Source organism: Geotrypetes seraphini, chromosome 14 (genome assembly GCF_902459505.1).
Source record: "Geotrypetes seraphini chromosome 14, aGeoSer1.1, whole genome shotgun sequence".
NCBI lineage: Eukaryota > Metazoa > Chordata > Amphibia > Gymnophiona > Dermophiidae > Geotrypetes > Geotrypetes seraphini.
The window spans coordinates 27,780,667-27,799,436 of NC_047097.1; the positions used below are offsets into that span (position 1 = coordinate 27,780,667).

General features: G+C 42.7%; 1 protein-coding gene across 1 annotated transcript in view; it reads right to left on the reverse strand.

The window, feature by feature from the left end:
* Positions 1-18,770, reverse strand: part of STRC (stereocilin) — a 109,968-nt gene that overhangs the window by 88,271 nt on the left and 2,927 nt on the right. Inside the window, exons 3-8 of the mRNA XM_033920781.1 lie at positions 13,360-13,384; positions 11,695-13,000; positions 9,519-9,581; positions 5,232-5,342; positions 2,607-2,773; positions 1,002-1,188 (exon numbers count right to left, since the gene is read on the reverse strand). Of these exons, the coding sequence (XP_033776672.1) occupies positions 1,002-1,188; positions 2,607-2,773; positions 5,232-5,342; positions 9,519-9,581; positions 11,695-13,000; positions 13,360-13,384 (1,859 nt within the window). The remainder of the gene's footprint in view (positions 1-1,001; positions 1,189-2,606; positions 2,774-5,231; positions 5,343-9,518; positions 9,582-11,694; positions 13,001-13,359; positions 13,385-18,770) is intronic.

Sequence of the window (18,770 nt, forward strand, 5' to 3'; positions counted from 1 at the left end):
AATGGGCCATTTGGCCTTTATCTGGAATCATGTTTCTATTACCATAAAGCTCTATGACCTCACAATACAGGTGTAAAGAGCCTTAGCCAATACAGAGAGCGGGAGATACTGAATGCTGTAGATGGGCCATTTGGCCTTTAACTGCCATCATGTTTCTGTTTTTATTAAATTTATCTGCCATTTGGATGCCTAGTCGCCCAATTTCATAAAGTCCTCTTGCAATCTCTCACAATCCTTTTGTGATTTAACAACTTTGAAGAACTTTCTACCATAGCAAACCTGATCGCTTCTCTCATTATTTCTGTTTCCAGGTTCTTTATAAGTATGTAAAAAAAAAAAAGTAGCAGTCCCAGTACAGATCCCTGAATAACCCCACTATTTATTCTTCTTCATTGAAAAGGGATAGATTGCACCACACACACAAAACCTAAGATCCATCGATCTCTCATCCACAAAAGCTGAGATACTGGGAGAAGGAAGAAATCGGGATATAAAGTTATCTGCCACACTCCTGGAAAATCTACTACCTGCCTCCCTCCCTCCTTCCCGAGCTTTTGAGATTATCAAAAAGGCCGTACAGGGTCCCCCTCTATCCCACACTCAGCAAATGAATTGCCCCCTCCTCATTTATCTCTTTCTTTAAATATCCTTAAAAGGTCTGGGACCTCTCTCTTAGCAGAACAATGTTGAAAAGTGAAGTGCTTCTCATATGACGTAAAGATAACATTTGGTCTTGCAAATGTGCTGAGCTGACCTACCATAAAGTACAACTGAAAAACATTTCTCTGACCAAAGACTGCAATAAAAAGGAATTTAGAAAGAGGAACAAGTATTAGGATCCAGCAATTATTACTCATCTTGAACCACAGGCGAGTAAATGGTCCACTGAAATTCTTTCATATCCTAAAATGAGCACTTTGCTAGCCATCTCCTTGATTCGCACTGCTGTTCTGAATGTCTACCCATCAATGGTGGAAATCTTTGAGGATCAATGTTCAGACCTGCTCTGGCGTGAGCTGCATGAAGTGGCAGAGTGGGAGATGGGGCAGCAGAGGCTGGATGGACTTCAAGAAGTACGATGGCCATGAAGGAACATCCCCAAATCCGTTTGCCTGCAGGAGGCGCTTGGCAAAGGCTCGCTTCTGTGTGAACTTCATGTCTTGGCTCTGGCTCCTGATTGCAGCCAAACTACACCGGGTAAACATATAGAACACCATCAATAAATGGAGCTAGACTGACTTACAGGTCACCAATTCAATTCCAGGTCCAGTCAAAAGAAACCAAAAGTCATTACAGTTATCTGTCTGTTTTATGTTTATTCTAAGTACAGTGGTGCCTCGCATAACGAACGCCTCGCACAACGAACTTCATGTCTTGATTCACACAACGAACTTCGTTTCACACAACGAACTTCACACAACGAACTTCGTTTCACACAACGAACTTCGTTTCACACAACGAAGTCGCCCGAGCTGCCGATGTATTGCATCCTTCCGCGCAGGCACTGCAGGCAGTCGTTAGTCACTGCGCTTAACTGCCCTCTCTCACTGTATACAGTCGTCCTTTTAAGATAAACTCAATATTTTTTATATATCATGGCTTCTAAAAAAAGCAGGAAGGTGATTTCTGTTGAAATGAAACGGGAAATAATTAGAAGGAGTGAATGTGGGGTAAAACAGTGTGACCTCGTCAAAGAGTTTGGCCTCAGCAAGACCACCATTTTCACCATTTTGACAAATTTATCTTTTTTTATGTCATCTTAGCATATTTTATGCTGCAGAACGAATTTTTTTTTTAACATGTATTGTTATGGGAAAACGCGTTTCACATAATGAACTTTTCGCATAACAAACTTGCTCCTGGAACGAATTAAGTTCGTTGTGTGAGGCACCACTGTATGTTTTTCTTGTATTCCACCTAGAATTCTTTAAATAAAATCTGAAAGCTGTTCAGTAAATTTCAGTAAATCTAGCACTACATTTATGGTGGAAAGTGTGAGCCAACCAAAATCCTATTAAACTGCCATATACTGTAGGTGCCACCTGCAGCCATAATGGCTATTGTGGTAGATAGTGTGCAGGGGAGTTTTGGAGGGCTCACCATATTTACTTTATTGTAAACCATCTAGATATTTGTGCTAGACGGTATATCAAGAAACTATTAAACTTGGAATGTTGGATTAGAAGGGGCTTATGGTGAGATGTACTTCTGGCACCCTTTAAGTGAAGTTCACAGCTCCACTGCTCTGTTGGCATGTCTGTGTGGCCCACGTCCAAATGGTCTGGATTTGGATGTTTTGAACAAGGGACGTTTTTGTGGTCGAAAATGCCCCAAAAAGTTAGGCATGCTAAGGATGGCCAAGACATCTCAGCAGGTAATTTTCAAAAAGCAAAATTTGGATGTCGGAATTTGGATTTTGGATGTACTTCTCAGGATGTCCAAAGATGAACTTAGACACACTATCGAAAATAACCCTTTTGTGAGCTGGTAAAGGTTAATTTCGCTTTTATTTCTTAAGTTCTAGAGCAGAAGATGAGAAACACAAAGAATGGAAAAACATTTTATATTTTGTTTCAACACCCCAGAGGAGCGTATTCTTTACTCACACGCTGTCGTTGGCCAGGAGTGAAGGTGGAAAGCTAACAATGTCAGAGATGGACATGAATGGAATGAACTGGGAAAGGTCAACGAACAGCTGTGGAGTCAGACGGGGAAACTTCTGAATCAGCAAAGAAGTTAAAGTCTCCAGCGCTCGTTCATCTGACTTAGAAACCTGCATACATAACCAGAGGTCATGCTATTTCCCTCAATCAAATCCACATTCCTGCAACACACAGATAACCCCTGATCCATATGATGGGTTATGATGAGTAAACTGTGTAGTGAAAATACAGCTTCTTATTGAAATGAATATTTAATCCACTCAGAATCTTCTAACTCTCATTCCATAGAAATTCTGATTCAGCTATAAGATTGCCAGATTTCCTCTTTGAAAGAAAGAGGAAGCCTGGTACCGCTCCGTTCTGCCCCAGCCCTGCCCCGTACTGCCTCTGGCTCCTCTCTGTTCCTCCCCCAGCCCTGCCCTCACACGAACCTCCCCGAGCTCGAAGGCTGCATTTGGAAGCCTTCACGTATGCATGGAAGTTGACGCAATGACATCACATACCTGCGTGCTTATGATGTCATCACGGTGCCGGGCACGCATGTGCAAAGGCTTCCAGAAACGTCTGGGTTTTCCCAGACGTACGGTAACTCTAAGCTGCCATGCAGAAATGATCATCACATTTCTAGCTCAGCACATTTCTATTCAAGGAATCTATAGGGAATCTATTTATTTAGTTCTGAATATCATTTTTCCCAGGGATGCTACAAAATGATTTATGAGAAAGAGCATGGCTTAATACAGTAACAAGTCATATAAAATAAAAGGAAGTCTTAAAAATATAACACTTCATGGCATTTTCTATAAAATAGTAAAAAAAGAAAAGAAAGAAGAGATTCTCCCTATCATACAGAGAACAGATTATCAGACCAACAATAAGGATAAATGAGATAAACAGGCAACAAAGATAATTAAAATGATAACCAACCATTAAAAGAGCTAAAAGCCACAGAAGTGACTCCCGTGCAGCAAATGCGATGCAGCCCATTCAATTCCTGGGCTGCGTTGCATTTGCTGCACCAGGTCTTGTTACCGCGAATTTGTAAAAGAGGCCCTTCATGCACACAACAAACACCCAAAAATATCCCAGAGTATAAATTAATCTATGACATCAATATATGTTGCATGTTTCTGCAAATTCCCTCTTCAGAGGTCTTTTTGACACTAGCCGATACAAGACAACACATCCGCACATCCTCCAGACGCGGCCAGGGCTTGTCAGGGAAGAAGAGAGGAGGTTTGTGGGGGGGCGGATCTGGAGGATGAACTGTGAGGGTCTGGATGGAATTGGGCGAAGCCAAAGGAAGGGCCGCACAGAATGGGGTGGGGCCGGATGCAGAACAGGGCAGGGCATGTGTCCAGATTTTTGCGGCCCAAAAAATGGTAACCCTAGTGTTGGGGCAGTTGTAGGTAGTTTTTGGGAGTGGGATAGTTTACAGGATAATGGGGATGAAGGCATTTTACAGGGTGGTGAGGTAGTTGCAGAAGGCTAGATTTTGGGAGTGGGATATTTACAGAGTTTTGGGGCAGTTGGAGGGGAGTAGTTTTTGAAGCAGAGCAGTGTGCAGGGTTAGTTTTAAGGGGCTGAGGCAGTTTGGTAATGGTGGGGCAATTGCAGGAGATGTGGAAGCAGTATGTATGGTGGAGTATGTAGCAGTTATAAGGGATAGCTTTTGAGTGTGGGGCAGTTGAAGAGGACAGGGAAATTTGTGGGGTAGTGGAACAGAAACAACAAATAGCATAGAGCAGGGGTAGGCAGTTCCAGTCCTCGAGAGCCACAGGCGGGTAGGGTTTTCAGGATATCTACAATAAATATGCATGAGATAGATTTGCATCTCAAGGAGGCAGTGCATGCAAATATCCTGAAAACCTGACCCACCTGTGGCTCTCGAGGACCAGAATTGCCTATCCCTGACATAGAGGAATAGACCATAGGGAGCATTGATAAAGACACATATGGACAGTCCATTTCATCCAGACACAGAGCAGTATCGGAGCTCCACAGAGAAAATAAAGTGAGATGGAAACAAGGAAGGCTAAGCCAAATAGAAAGAAAAGCGAAGAGAAAGAACACAAAGGACTGGTCTGGAAGAGAAACAAGATAGGAGAAATACTAGGAGGAAAAAGTCATTGAGAATAGTGAAATAGACAGGATGAAGGACAGAAGAAAATTAAGCCTGAGAAAAGAGAGCTGGAAGTTTCGGTAAAAGGAAAGAAGAAAGAATGAATGGAGAACAAGAAAATGAAAGAATATTTTTACAAAAAAGAAGAAAATCACTGAAGAAAGGAGGAGTGACAACTATAGAGGAGTAATTATAAGGCTATTCAGAGTCAGTGTATAATGCTCTCATGGTTTGCTCACTGAAGAATAGAAGGCAACAATTAATGAAAAATAACAGCAGCGGAAGAGGTCAAGAAATGGATAGTGATGGACAGCTTGAGAAAGGTATGTTATTGGGGGGGATGATGAAGAAGATCCCGGGTAAGTGAGTTTAGCATAAAATGTAAGGTAGATTCTACTCTTCCCCTCGGGCTCATCTGGTCTCCATCCATACGTTGAACAACGCACCTTGAGACGGTGCCAGGTACGATGCATCAGTGAAAGGAACTGTTTCACTGCGTCATTCTCAGCGGACATCAAAAGCTTCTGGAAGTCCTCTGGAGGCATGTGCAGGTACTCCTGTGAAGACAGCAAAGAGAGAACGCAGTGTGTCGCAAACTGTGTGCCGTGGCGAGAGGAGGTGCCAGTTCTGTAGGCAGTTCTGTAGGCAGTGAGCCGGCGCTTCTCCTCGCTGGTGCCTCTCCTCGTGAAGCACCCCCCACGTGCAGCTCAGGGCCCTGTCTGGAGGGCTTTTGGCACATGCATGGACATCAATGTGATGACATCATCATGTTGACGTCCGTGCAGTTTTGGATGCCCTCCACAGAGGTTTGCGAGACATTGAGATAACATAACATACTGCAAACAATCACTTGCAGCTGGGCTATATCTTTAGCAAAGTGAGCAGACTGGATGGGTCAGATGTTTATCTACTGCTTATTTACTGTGGAACCTATTTACTAGGCTTTATTAGCTGGTCATGGTACATGGATGTGCCATGCCACTGGGGCCTGCGAACATCTGAGAAGCTGAAAGCTAAATCCTCGGTAGCTTCACTACCAGCAGGGCTTCCCAAGGCAAACAGGTTTCAGTGGAGATGTCTGACTAACGATGTGCCACCCACCTGGGCGGCAACAAACGGGCAGTGTTGGAGGCGGACGATCGTGTTTGATGCGAGAACGGCAATAACATTGAATTTATACTGCGCAGAAGAAAGGCCCGGCAATCTACTTCATCAAGTTGCTAGGACTCGAACACGAGTCGATGGCATCTAACATTAGCTGGTAACATGGCAGTAGGCAAGCACTAACAGTTATTGCGGAGGGAGGCATAGAAATGGGTGGAGATTGACATAATCAGGCTCGAGGAATGGGCATCGACATGGCAAATGAGGTTCAACGTGGATAAGTGTAAGGTGAAGCATGTCGGTAACAAAAATCTCATGCACAAATACAGGATTTCTGGGGTGGTACTTGGAGAGACCTCCCAGGAAAGAGACTTGGGAGTTCTGATCGATAAGTCGATGAAGCCATCCACACAATGTGTGGCGGCGGCGAAAAGGGCAAGCAGAATGCTAGGAATAATAAAGAAGGGGATCACGAACAGATTGGAGAAGGTTATCATGCCGCTGTACCGGGCCATGGTATGCCCTCACTTGGAGTACTGCGTCCAGCACTGGTTGCCGTACACGAAGAAGGACACGGTACTACTTGAGAGGGTCCAGAGAAGAGCAACTAAGATGGTTAAGGGGCTGGAGGAGTTGCCGTATAGCGAAAGATTAAAGAAACTGGACCTCTTCTCCCTTGAGCAGAGGAGATTGAGAGGGGACATGATCGAAACATTCAAGGTACTGAAGGGGATAGACTTAGTAGATAAGGACAGGTTGTTCACCCTCTCCAAGGTAGGAAGAACGAGAGGGCACTCTATAAAGTTGAAAGGGGATAGATTCCGTACGAACGTAAGGAAGTTCTTCTTCACCCAGAGAGTGGTAGAAAACTGGAACAATCTTCCGGAGTCTGTCATAGGGGAAAACACCCTCCAGGGATTCAAGACAAAGTTAGACAAGTTCCTACTGAACTGGAACGTACGCAGGTAAGGCTAGAGTCAGGGCACTGACCTGAGGGCCGCCACGGGAGCGGACTGCTGGGCATGATGGATCACTGGTCTGACCCAGCAGCAGCATTTCTTATGTTCTTATGTAATCACACTGTACAGTAAACACAGAGGTTTAAAGATGCAAGAAAAATCAGTTGAGAAAGGAAAAATGTAAACATTCCCCCCTCCCATTTGTGTTCTCCTCTTATCCCTACTTTTCTTTTATTATATTGTATTTCTTTACCTCTATCCTTCCTGTTTCGTGTTGGTTGTTTATTACCTTCCCTGTAACTGCTATTGTTTTTATTCTTTCTATATCCAATTTTATTGTAAACTGTTTAGACGTTTCTGATAGACGGTATATTAAAAATTAAACAAACTTGAAACTTGTTAATACAATAGATAATGTAGTGCATTTCCACCTCGATAGGTGTAGCTAAGGGAAAAGGAAAGGGGATGAGACTTGATATACCACTTATTTATTCATTCCGTTTTCTATACCGTTCTCCCAGGGGAGTTCAGAATGGTTTACATGAATTTATTCAGGTACTCAAGCATTTTTCCCTGTTTCTCCTGGTGGGCTCACACTCTGTCTAATATACCTGGGGCAATGGAGGGTTGTCCAGAGTCACAAGGAGCTGCAGTTGAATTGAACCCAGTTTGCCAGGTTCTCAGGCCGCTGCACTAACCCCTAAGCCTCTACTCCATTACTTTTTTTTTCTGTAACGCAGTTAGCATGCACTGATATTTATTTATTAAAAACTGATACACTACATTCAATATACTGTGTATCCATTAACATGCAGTAACTGCAAAATCTTTCTGCACTTTAATAAATAAGCCTTATGTTACATTTTCTTCTCGATGATCCCAACTACTCCTTATTCCTTCCCTACAATATCACCACAAGGGTATAAAGGGCTAAATTCAGTAAATTAAAAAAAATAAATAGATAGAGTTATTTATAGAATAACGTTTAGCATCAGGATCCATGCTGAATTATGGGTGTGAGGATTTACACCAAGGGAAACCTGGTGTAAATCTTTGCACCTGAATTAGGCACGGATTGGAGAATGTCCTGTCCCCATGAGTTTTGTCCCTGTCCCTGGCCCATTCCTGTAAGCTCTGCCTTAACCGCACAAGTCTCGAACACTTATGATTTTAAAATCTTTGAGGCTTGCGCAGATGAGGACGGAGCTTGCAGGGATGGGGCAGGGACAGGGAAAGAACTTGCTGGGATGGGATGGAAAATGAGTTCCCGTGGGGACGGGGGAAATTTGTCCCCATGTCATTCTCTAGCGCAAATCTGCCATATTCTATAGCCCTGTGTACAAATTCTAGGAACATCTCTAACCCACCCATGCTCCTCCCATAGCCATAACCCCTTTCAGATCCATGCTTAAGAATCTACACCTGCATTTTTATAGACTATTGACTAGAAAGATGCATGCCGTAATTCAAATTGTTGTCAATTAGCAGCAGTAATTGACTGCTGGTGCTAATTGACTCATTATTTAATTAAATTGCAATTGCAGTTTGGGTGCACACCCAAAGTTGTGCCTAGACTAAGAATATTATGATGCCTCTGTATAGCTCCATGGTGCCACCTCATCTTGAGTATTGCGTCCAATTCTGGTCACCTTAGCTCAAAAAAGATATAGTGGAACTGGGAAAGGTTCAAAGAAGAGCGACCAAGATGATAAATGGGATGGAATTCCTCTCAGATGAGTTTCAACTTTATTAAAATTTTGATATAAACGCAATATCAAATATTTTCAGTGCGTATAACAATAAAAGGTTGGGTTTTTTTGGGGGGGGGACAAAATAAAACAATTTATACAGGTAAACATACAATCGATGTACACAATTAATTAGTGATACATAGGGAAAGAGGAGTGAACTACAATTGTTAAAGAAAGTAGAAGAACATTTAAGGAAAAACCTTTTAATATCCCTCCTAATGTTGTTCTTCCCTAAATGTTTTTTTCTTTTTGGTTATTTTTATCCTTGTATTCCTTATGTATCTTCAAATAATTATAGATAAGATTGTATGTTTTTATTGTTTAAATGGTTATTTGTCCCCCCAAAAATTTCTATTGTTAAACGCATTGAATTATTTGATATTGCGTTCAAATCAAAACCTTAATAAAACTTGAAAAACTTGAAACATCAGGAGGGTACTTGAAAATGTTTTACAAATAAAGCTAGGTCTAAAAGTGAAAGGGAGCAGTTGTGACCTATATATAGATCTGGTTAGGTTTAAGTATTTGAGCCTGAGATTGTTGATAAAAGAGTTATCCTAAAAGTAAAATCTGGTAACCCTACCAGCCACAGAACCCATGAAAAGGCAGTACTGAGCTCTTTTGTTAATACTTGAGGAATATGGGTCATTTGTATCAAGCAATGGAAAAGGTGCCAGTACCCCTAAGTACCCCCTCAAAAAAAGCTCTGGGTATGCAGTATATGTCATTGCTGGGCATGCTCAATCTCCACCCAGATTCCACGCAAATTCTGCCCCCTCCCTTCTGCATTGGTCACTTAACATGGACTTTTACAGTTTTTACCACATAGCAGCTGTTATCAGACATGAAATCCGGCTGCAAGTGACTAACACACTTTTGGTAAACATATTCCATGGTGCGGATGGCCAGTCAGTGGTACCTGGAGAAGAACTTCCAGATCTGTGGCATTCTCTTCATCCTGGACCAGACCCCACAGCACCGGCTGCAAAAGAGAGAGGCAGAGTCATCTGTGCATATAGCTTCAATTAAGTAGTGTGGTCGCATGGAATTAAATATTAGCAAACAAAAATAAAACATAAAATGCAACACCTTTCTATCAAACTAACCTAGTGCATTTTTTGAACAGCTGTGAGGAGTTAACACTCCCTTTATTAAGTCAGACAGGACAGTGGCATAGCCACAGATGGGTCTGGGTGGTCACAGCGATGTGTCGCGCAAAAATCCCCAAACCCCGCCAGCTGAAGAATCCCAGCATTGGGGGGAGGGGGGTCACTTAATGCCACTTTCCTGACACCCCTCTTCAGTACCATTAAATCCTTTAGTTCTTCGCTGGCAGCAATCAGCAACACATTCCCCCTGCTCATACTAGCCCAAGCCTTCTCTCTGACACAATTTCCTGTTTGCGGGTAGGGTTACCATATTTCTTCCTGCAAAAAAACAAGGACACATGGCCCTGCGGCACTTAGAGCTGGGGAAGCCGGCCCAGTCTACTAGACCACCAGGCTTTAGAGCAGGAGGAGGGAGCCTAATGACAGTAGGAGGGGGGATGGAGGGGCTATCATTGGAGGGATTAGGGGGGGAATTGTTAGGTCACTTAGCCTATTAGCCTGGCTTGAGCTGGCCCGATCATAAGGCAAGAAGAGGTGGCTGCCTAGGACAGCAGCTTAATCAAGGTAAAACAATAGATCCTAATAGCAAAACAAATCAATACAAATAAAAGGGTGAATCAAAAATTAAAGGCAATTGTTAAATTATGTGATAACCGGAACAGAGCTAGCAAAATAGAACATATGCACTCCTCATACATTGCCTGTTGAATAGTTCATCCATGCCAAGTGCATTGCTCAGCCTTTGATCATGTGGCAGCCACGAGGTCAGAAACATGGATGCTCCATTGCAAGATTGCACCATCGAAGAACAACGTGCAGTAGTGCTCTTTCTTTGGAAAATTCATCATCTGATATTGACTCAGTGTGAACATAGCACCATGAATCACAAAAGATTTATGAGTGGATTAAAAGGTTTAAAGTGGGACGAACAGGTGCAACCAATAAAGGTTGTTCTGGTTGCCCATCAACATCGCGCACACAAGAGCACGTTGATAGAGAAAACCAGCGGATAACGGTGTCTCAATTGGCTGCAAATTTGGATATCAGCTATGGATCTGCATTTGCCATAAGGCATGATGCCTTGGGATACAGGAAAGTTTGTGCACGATGGGTTCCCAAACAGCTTACTGATCTGCACAAGGAACAGCATGTGGAGGTTGCAACCCAGTTCCTGAAACGGTGTGAAGAAGATCTGAGTATTCTGGATAGAATTATCACCAGTGACGAGACATGGCTGCATCACTGACCCGGAGAGCAAAAGACAAAGCATGATGAAGTAAAGGAAGCGGTGCTCACCTGGCTTCGGGAGCAGCCAAAAAACTTTATCTCTGCAGAAATGCAGAAGCTAGTTGAACGATACAACAAATGCGTCGTCTTGCATGGGGACTATATGGAAAAGTGATATGTTTCATTGCTCACAGTTACTTCTGTTAAAGCCGTTAAATATATTTTGCCTTTACTTTTTGATTTACACTTGAATTTACCGGCAAGTAAGCAGGACAATTTTCAAATAGTCAATTTTCCTTATAAACTGTACTCATTTTTGTGTGTGTATATAGATAGATATAAAGAGATAGATATCATACACACACATACACAGCAAAAGTTAGATATCCCGAATGCTGAGCCAGATTAAGGATGTGTAAGTCTTAACTGCTACCGATGATCATCAGTATTTGGTTATTAGCATCCATTATTGATGGTTAACAGCTCATAAGCCAATTAAGTTGCACTGGCATCTAGCATGCCCAAATTTGGGCACCATATATAGAGTCTGGGGGTAAGTAACTCTGGATCGTGCCTACAAAGTGCCTGAAGGATACATTTGCATTTTCTATTCTTTTTTAAATGTTTCGTTGCATTGTTTTATTTGCATTGCACACATAATTGAACCTGCATCCTGCATATTCATTTTACGAAAGCTGCTAGGGGCATGGTCTGTGGATTAGCAGGTTATAAATGTAAGAAATGCATAAGAGAACTCACACTAAAACAGCTGAGCAGGTCCTTCTTCTTGGAATGATTGTGTTCCTGCCCCAAGTACCAACCCACAGTCTGAAGGATACTCTGTGATGAATTCACCTCAAAGGAAGCCCAAAAGGAAGCATTGTCTAAAAGACTGGAAAGCAGCATAGCCTCAGCTAGCTGCTCCCTGGCCTCTTCTCCTACAGCATCCAAACTGGAAAAGGTAAGGATGGAGTCCATCAGCTTCAAAAGGTAGCTCACGTTCAACAACCACCTGGGGGACTCGTCGTCACACTGAGCGATCTGGGAGGCCACACCCATGAGGTACGAGATGGGACTTTTGCAGAGTTGGGATGAATCAAAGTTGGCCGAAACTGGAAGCATGTCTACAAATCTTTGAAGGATGCATTTCTCATCTTTGGAAGTATCTGAGCAGTAGTCCACTATCCATGGCTGGGAATGCACCAGGGTCTTATAGAAAGAACTATTGTTGCATACCATATTCTTATCTATTCCACGGCACTGCTCAAGCAGACTGCTATTGCTAAATGCATTTGAGTTCCATGCTTTATAATTGCACGAGCTGATAGCCCTGAGAATGGTTAAATTAACTATATAGCTGTTAAGCTCATAGCGTTGACACAGTTTGGAAAGCCAAGTTTTGTTTTGATTTACAAATTTCTTAACGGCCATATTCCTGCACAACCTTTCCATCCAGAACGTTCTGTTTTCAAGAAAACAACTCCAGAAGTTATCCTGAGTGAAGTGTACATCGTCAAGAGACTCCAGACAAGTGCTACTGATCTTGGGATCCTTGTACATTTCAGTATCGCTAGAAAGATTTTTGCAGAGTTCCTCCATTAACAGCTGGTTGTGACTGTCATTGCCTATAAATGATGAGTTTTGGCATACAGCAACATTAAACTCTGCAGGGAAATACTCACTGCAAACTCGTACCCAGATGGAGTCCTCTTCAACTGATAAGAGGTACCAAGCAGCATCAGAGCAGGTAACTTTGAGGTCAGGAGCTGGGTAGTTAGTGTAATCTGTGCTGTTGAAGAGATTACAGTACAGGTAGACAGTAAAGTTGGAGACACCAGGCAAACCTGGAATGGTGTCATTGCAGGCAGCCTCCAAAACATCAGCTGAGAACCAAGGGTCTTCCCAAGTTTCTGCATCTGACCTCTTGCTAATGCTATGTGACCTCTCTTCGGTTATGTTAACATCACCAGTCTTCTGACAACTCGTTATTGGATAGGAAGACGAGAAGCTCTTGGAGTTGAAACCCAACGTCTGAACATTCCATCTAATATCGTGTTTGATACCCCTAAATTGAAAATAAAACAGATATGACACAATTAGGGGTAGGATTTGATATACTCCCTTTCCATGGTTACAATCAAAAGGCTTCTTTGACAAAGCTACGGTAGCGGTTGGGGAAAACGTACAAAATAAAATATATTGCAGACAATAGGGAAAGAGGAAATATAAGAGACAATAAGCAAAGAGGTGAGTATTTTGAGGAATATGCTTAATTCTGATGCTTTTCATTTACCCCCTCCTTTACTAATGCTATGTGTTAGTAAAGGAGGGGGTTAATGAGTGAAATGTGCTGAAAATAGAAGTTCAGAATCAACAAACCGAAACACTGGCTACTGGGGGGTTTATTTTTATGGCGTAACTTACCATAACAACAGCTGTTGAAGGCTTCCTGTAAAAGAAGAAAAGAAGAATGACATCCGATTATCAACTTCATTAAACAAATTCATATTCAGTCTACTGATATGATTCAATTTGCTGATGACACAGAGTTGTTCAAAGTTGTTAAATCGCAAAAGGATTGTGAAAAATTGCAAGAGGACCTTGTGAGCGTCAAAATGGCAGATGACGTTTAATGTGAGCAAGTGCAAAGTGATGCATGTGGGAAATAGGAACCCGAGCTATAGCTACGTGATTCTGAGCTCTGTGTTAGGAGTCACTGGCCAGGAAAAGGATCTAGGTGTCATTGTATGATCATGTTACTCCTCTGTTGAAAGCCCTTCATTGGCTTCCGGTTTATCGGAGAATCCAATTTAAACGTGCCAGCATAATATTTAAAATCTTGTATGGGATTTTTTTCTCCATTGGTTGCTGTCTCTTTCAAGTTTGATATACTGTCTATCAAAACAAATGTCTAAACAGTGTACAATATAAAAAAAATTGTAGAAAACTGTTAAAATGGGTAAATAAAAACAATATTTTGTCATATATTAAAATACTAGGCAAATTCACATTAACGTACATGAAACAAAAGCCATCAAATTCCAGGGGAGTTTATAACTACAAACTTGCCTTTCTTTCTGTTAAAGGAATCAAAGTTTGAGGCAATACAGGTCGATCTTTTGCAAAAATATGGAATGAACTTCCTTGAAGTTAAGACTTCTCTCTTTCCTCTCAACCTTTTGGAAAGCCTTGAAAACTTATCTGTTTCAGAAATTCCTAACTGATTCTTCTATTTTAAATTAGTGATTACAAACGATGAAGCTTGTAACTTAATACTCTTTCCATGTCCTATCATTATTGCTGTAAACCAGGAATCTCAAAGTCCCTCCTCGAGGGCCGCAATCCAGTCGGGTTTTCAGGATTTCCCCAATGAATCTGCATTGAAAGCAGTGCATGCACATAGATCTCATGTATATTCATTGGGGAAATCCTGAAAACCCGACTGGATTGGACTTTGGAGACCCCTGCTCTAGATCAAGGGTGGGCAACACCAGTCCTCGAGGGACGGAATCCAGTCGGGTTTTCAGGATTTCCCCAATGAATGTGCATTGAAAACAGTGCATGCACATAGATCTCATGCATATTCATTGGGGAAATCCTGAAAACCCGACTGGATTGCTGCCCTCAAGGAGGGACTTTGAGACCCCTGCTGTAAACCGAGTCGAGCCCTGTTCTAGGGATGAATTGGTATATAAAACCAAGGATTGGATTGGATTGTTGAGGATCCGTTGAAACTCTCAGCTCAATGTGCGGCGGCAGCTAAGAAAGCAAATAGAATGTTATACTCCCGGTGGAATTCTACACAACTGCACAAAGCAGAATTTCTGCAGAATTGCACAGTTGCGCAGAATTCCCTTTTCTCGTGCAGAATCTCGACCATGTCAGCATCTTCAGGTCGCGGTATTAGTAGCAATTCCCATACATTGCCTGCCGCTAATCCGGAAGTTTCTCCATGGCAGAGGGGAGGTTTCTGGGTTAGCGGCAGGCAGCATGTGAGAGTCGCTGCTGATACTGTGACACAAAGAAGCATGCCTTAAAATACTGGGGAGGAGAGGAAGGAAAGTTGCTGGTATAGGAGGAAGAAAGGGGTGAGAGGAAGAAAAGTTGCTAGCACAGGAGGAGGGGAGGGGTGAGAGGAAGAAAAATTGTTCGCCCAGGGGGAGGAAAGGGGTGGAAAGAAAGTTGGTGGTACAGGGGGAGGGAAGAGGTAAGGGGAAGGAAAGTTGGTGGCATGGGAGAAGGGAGGGGTGAGGAAGGAAGGATGCTGGCACGGGGGAGAAAAGGGAGACATGCGTGGTGTGCGGAGACGAAATTGCACATTATGGACATGAGGAAGGGAGCAATGGTGCATGGGGGGGATAGAGAGAGAGGTGTTGGACATGGAGGTGGATAAGAGGGATGGAGAAATACACAGGAGCTGGAGGGAGATTGACCCAAGAGCAGAATGGAGTGATGGAGAGATGCCTGGAAATGGAAGTGAGGGAAGAGAGTGGGAGAAATGCTGGACCATGGGGGAGAGTGCAGCAGGGAAGAGATAGGGAGATGTCAGTCTACGAGGATGGGAAGGAAGAGAGAACAGATGCTGAATTATAAGGGTGGAGGAAGGAAGATGCTGAGAATGGTAGAACCCTAAGGGGGAGGAGAGGGTGACAAGGAAACAGATGAAAGGATAGATTTTACAGAGGGTAGAAATATGAATATGAAAGGGAATGGAGGGCTAAGAAAGTGATGAGATGGGGAATGGGAGAGATGGGAATTTGATAGAAGAATTAGCAGACAACAGAAAGGCAGAAAAAAGAAACTGGAACCAATATGATGGAAAAATAAAACATCCAAACAACAAAGGTAGAATAAAACCATTTTATTTTAAATGTTTTAAATAGAATATGGATAATAATTAGCAAAAAATATTATTTACATTTTGACAAACTTGTAGAATTTTGAATTTTTTTTTTGCGCAGAATAACGCCAGGTGTAAAAGTTAGGAATTATCAGGGATGCATGGAAAACAAAGATGAGAATGTTATAATGCCTATGTAAAACTCCATGATGTGGCTGCATCTTAAATATTGTGTGCAATTTGGGTCACTGCATCTCAAAAAAGTTGTGGAGGAGCATTTTCAATAGTGTGTCTTAAGTCCAACTTTGGACATTTCACGCAAGACATCTAAAAGTCTGGGCGGGGAAATATCCATTTTTCAAACCACTAGACATCAAAACTTTTTTCTGAAAATGACCTAGTTGGATGTCTTGGCAGGCATATAGATCTCAGCCCTTAGGATGTCTAACTTTTCTGAATATTTTTGAATACAAAACCATCCATGTTCAAAACATCCAAATCAAGCCCATTTGGATGTGGGAGGGACCAGCGTCTTAATGGACTGGACAAGCAAACATCCCAACAGGGCAATGAGGCACCTTAGGGGACACTTCTGTGAACCATTTTAATGTATGGGTGAGTCCTTCAAAACTCACCCAAAACCCACCTGTCTACCACCCCAATAGCCCTTATGGTTGCAGGTGGCACCTATATGGCAGTACAGTAGATTTTGGGTGGGTTCTGGTAGGCTCACACTGTCCGTCATAAATGTAGTTGGTTAGAGTGGTTTATGGGCCTGGGTCCTCATCTCTATGGATCACTAGCCCACCTACCAGGTTACTGTGTGCTGCTCTGCTAGGCTTTCCCATACTAGGTGCTCCTGTTCTAGAGACAGGTATGTACTGTTTTATTTACATTTTTGTGGGGTGGGAGAGGGGTCAGTGACCACTATGGGAGTGTGGTGGCAATGGCATACCTAGCATATGTGACACCCAGGGCTGATCATTTTTAATACCCCCCACAACTGGTACAACAAGAATGTACCTAGAAAAAGGCAGTATCGTACACACTGTAGTGAGCATTAGAACCTCAGTACCGGGAAAGATGGTAGAGTCACTGATAAAGGACAGCATCATTTATTACCTTGACAGACACGGGCTGATGAGGACCAGTCAGCACGGTTTTAGCAAAGGCAGATTGTGTTTGACGAACTTGCTGCACTTCTTTGAGGGAGTAAACAGACAGATAGACAAGGGCGATTTTCAGAAGGCGTTCGACAAGGTTCCGCATGAACGATTACTTCGGAAAATTGCAAGCCATGGAATCGAGGGTGAAATACTCACGTGGATTAAAAACTGGCTGGAGCATAGGAAACAGAGAGTGGGGGTAAATGGACAATACTCGGACTGGAAGAGCGTCACCAGTGGGGTGCCGCAGGGCTCGGTGCTTGGACCCGTGACCTTTAACATCTTTATAAACGATCTGGACTTAGGTACAACGAGCAAGGTGATTAAATTTGTGGACGATATGAAGTTATTCAGAGTAGTAAAGACGCAGGGGGATTACGAAGATCTGCAACGAGACATAATCAGGCTCGAGGAATGGGCATCGACATGGCAGATGATGTTCAACATGGATAAGTGTAAAGTGATGCATGTCGGTAACAAAAATCTCATGCACGAATACAGGATGTCCGGGGCAGTACTTGGAGAGACCTCCCAGGAAAGGGACTTGGGTGTTCTGATCGACAAGTCGATGAAGCCGTCCACACAATGTGCGGCGGTGGCAAAAAGGGCAAACAGAATGCTAAGAATGATAAAGAAGGGGATCACGAACAGATCAGAGAAGATTATCATGCCGCTGTACCGGGCCATGGTACGCCCTCACCTGGAGTACTACATCCAGCACTGGTCGCCGTACACAAAGAAGGACACGGTATTACTCAAAAGGGTCCAGAGAAGAGCGACTAAGATGGTTAAGGGGCTGGATGAGCTGCCGTACAGTGAAAGATTAGAGAAACTGGGCCTCTTCTCCCTCGAACAGAGGAGATTGAGAGGGGACATGATCGAAACATTCAAGGTACTGAAGGTGATAGACTTAGTAGATAAGGACAGGTTGTTCACCCTCTTCAAGGTAGGGAGAACAAGAGGGCACTCTCTAAAGTTGAAAGGGGATAGATTCCGTACAAACGTAAGGAAGTTATTCTTCACCCAGAGAGTGGTAGAAAGCTGGAACGCTCTTCCAGAGGCTGTTATAGGGGAAAACATCCTCCAAGGATTCAAGACAAAGTTAGACAAGTTCCTGCTGAACATGAACGTGTGCAGGGAGGGCTAGTCTCAGTTAGGGTACTGGTCTTTGACCAGAGGGCTGCCGCGTGTGCGGACTGCTGGGCATGATGGACCACTGGTCTGACTCAGCAGTGGCAATTCTTATTTTCTTATTAGTTTTACAATGGGTGTATCAAACAAGCCAGATTAGTACAGATCAATCTTGCATAATCAGTGCTAACAGAAAAGCATCTCATACACATAGAACACAGAAGCACCCTCGCTCAGTATAGAATAAGTAATCACAAACTAAAAATAGAAACATGTAGACAAATGTTAAACTGAACCATAAAGAAGCCAGACTTTGCATACAATGCAACACCACAGAAACAGTGATGCATGTTCTCTAATACTGTGCAAAATATAAAGATAGTAGTTGTAAATTTGTAAAACTGAGAAATAACAATCATCATTTAAAATAAACTGGAGAATTCATCACCAGAGAATGTGGTGAAAACAGTTAGCTTAGCAGGGTTTTAAAAGGTTTGGATAATTTCCTAAAAAGAAATGTCCGTAAGCCGTTATTAAGATGGACTTGCCACTGCTTATTCCTAAGAAAAGTAGCATAAAATCTGTTTTACTCTTTGGGATCTTGCCAGATACTTGTGACTCGGGTTGGTCACTGATGCTCTTAGACTTGACCATTTTGAAGGAAGCATGTCACCATTCTAGATTTCATATGTAGATAT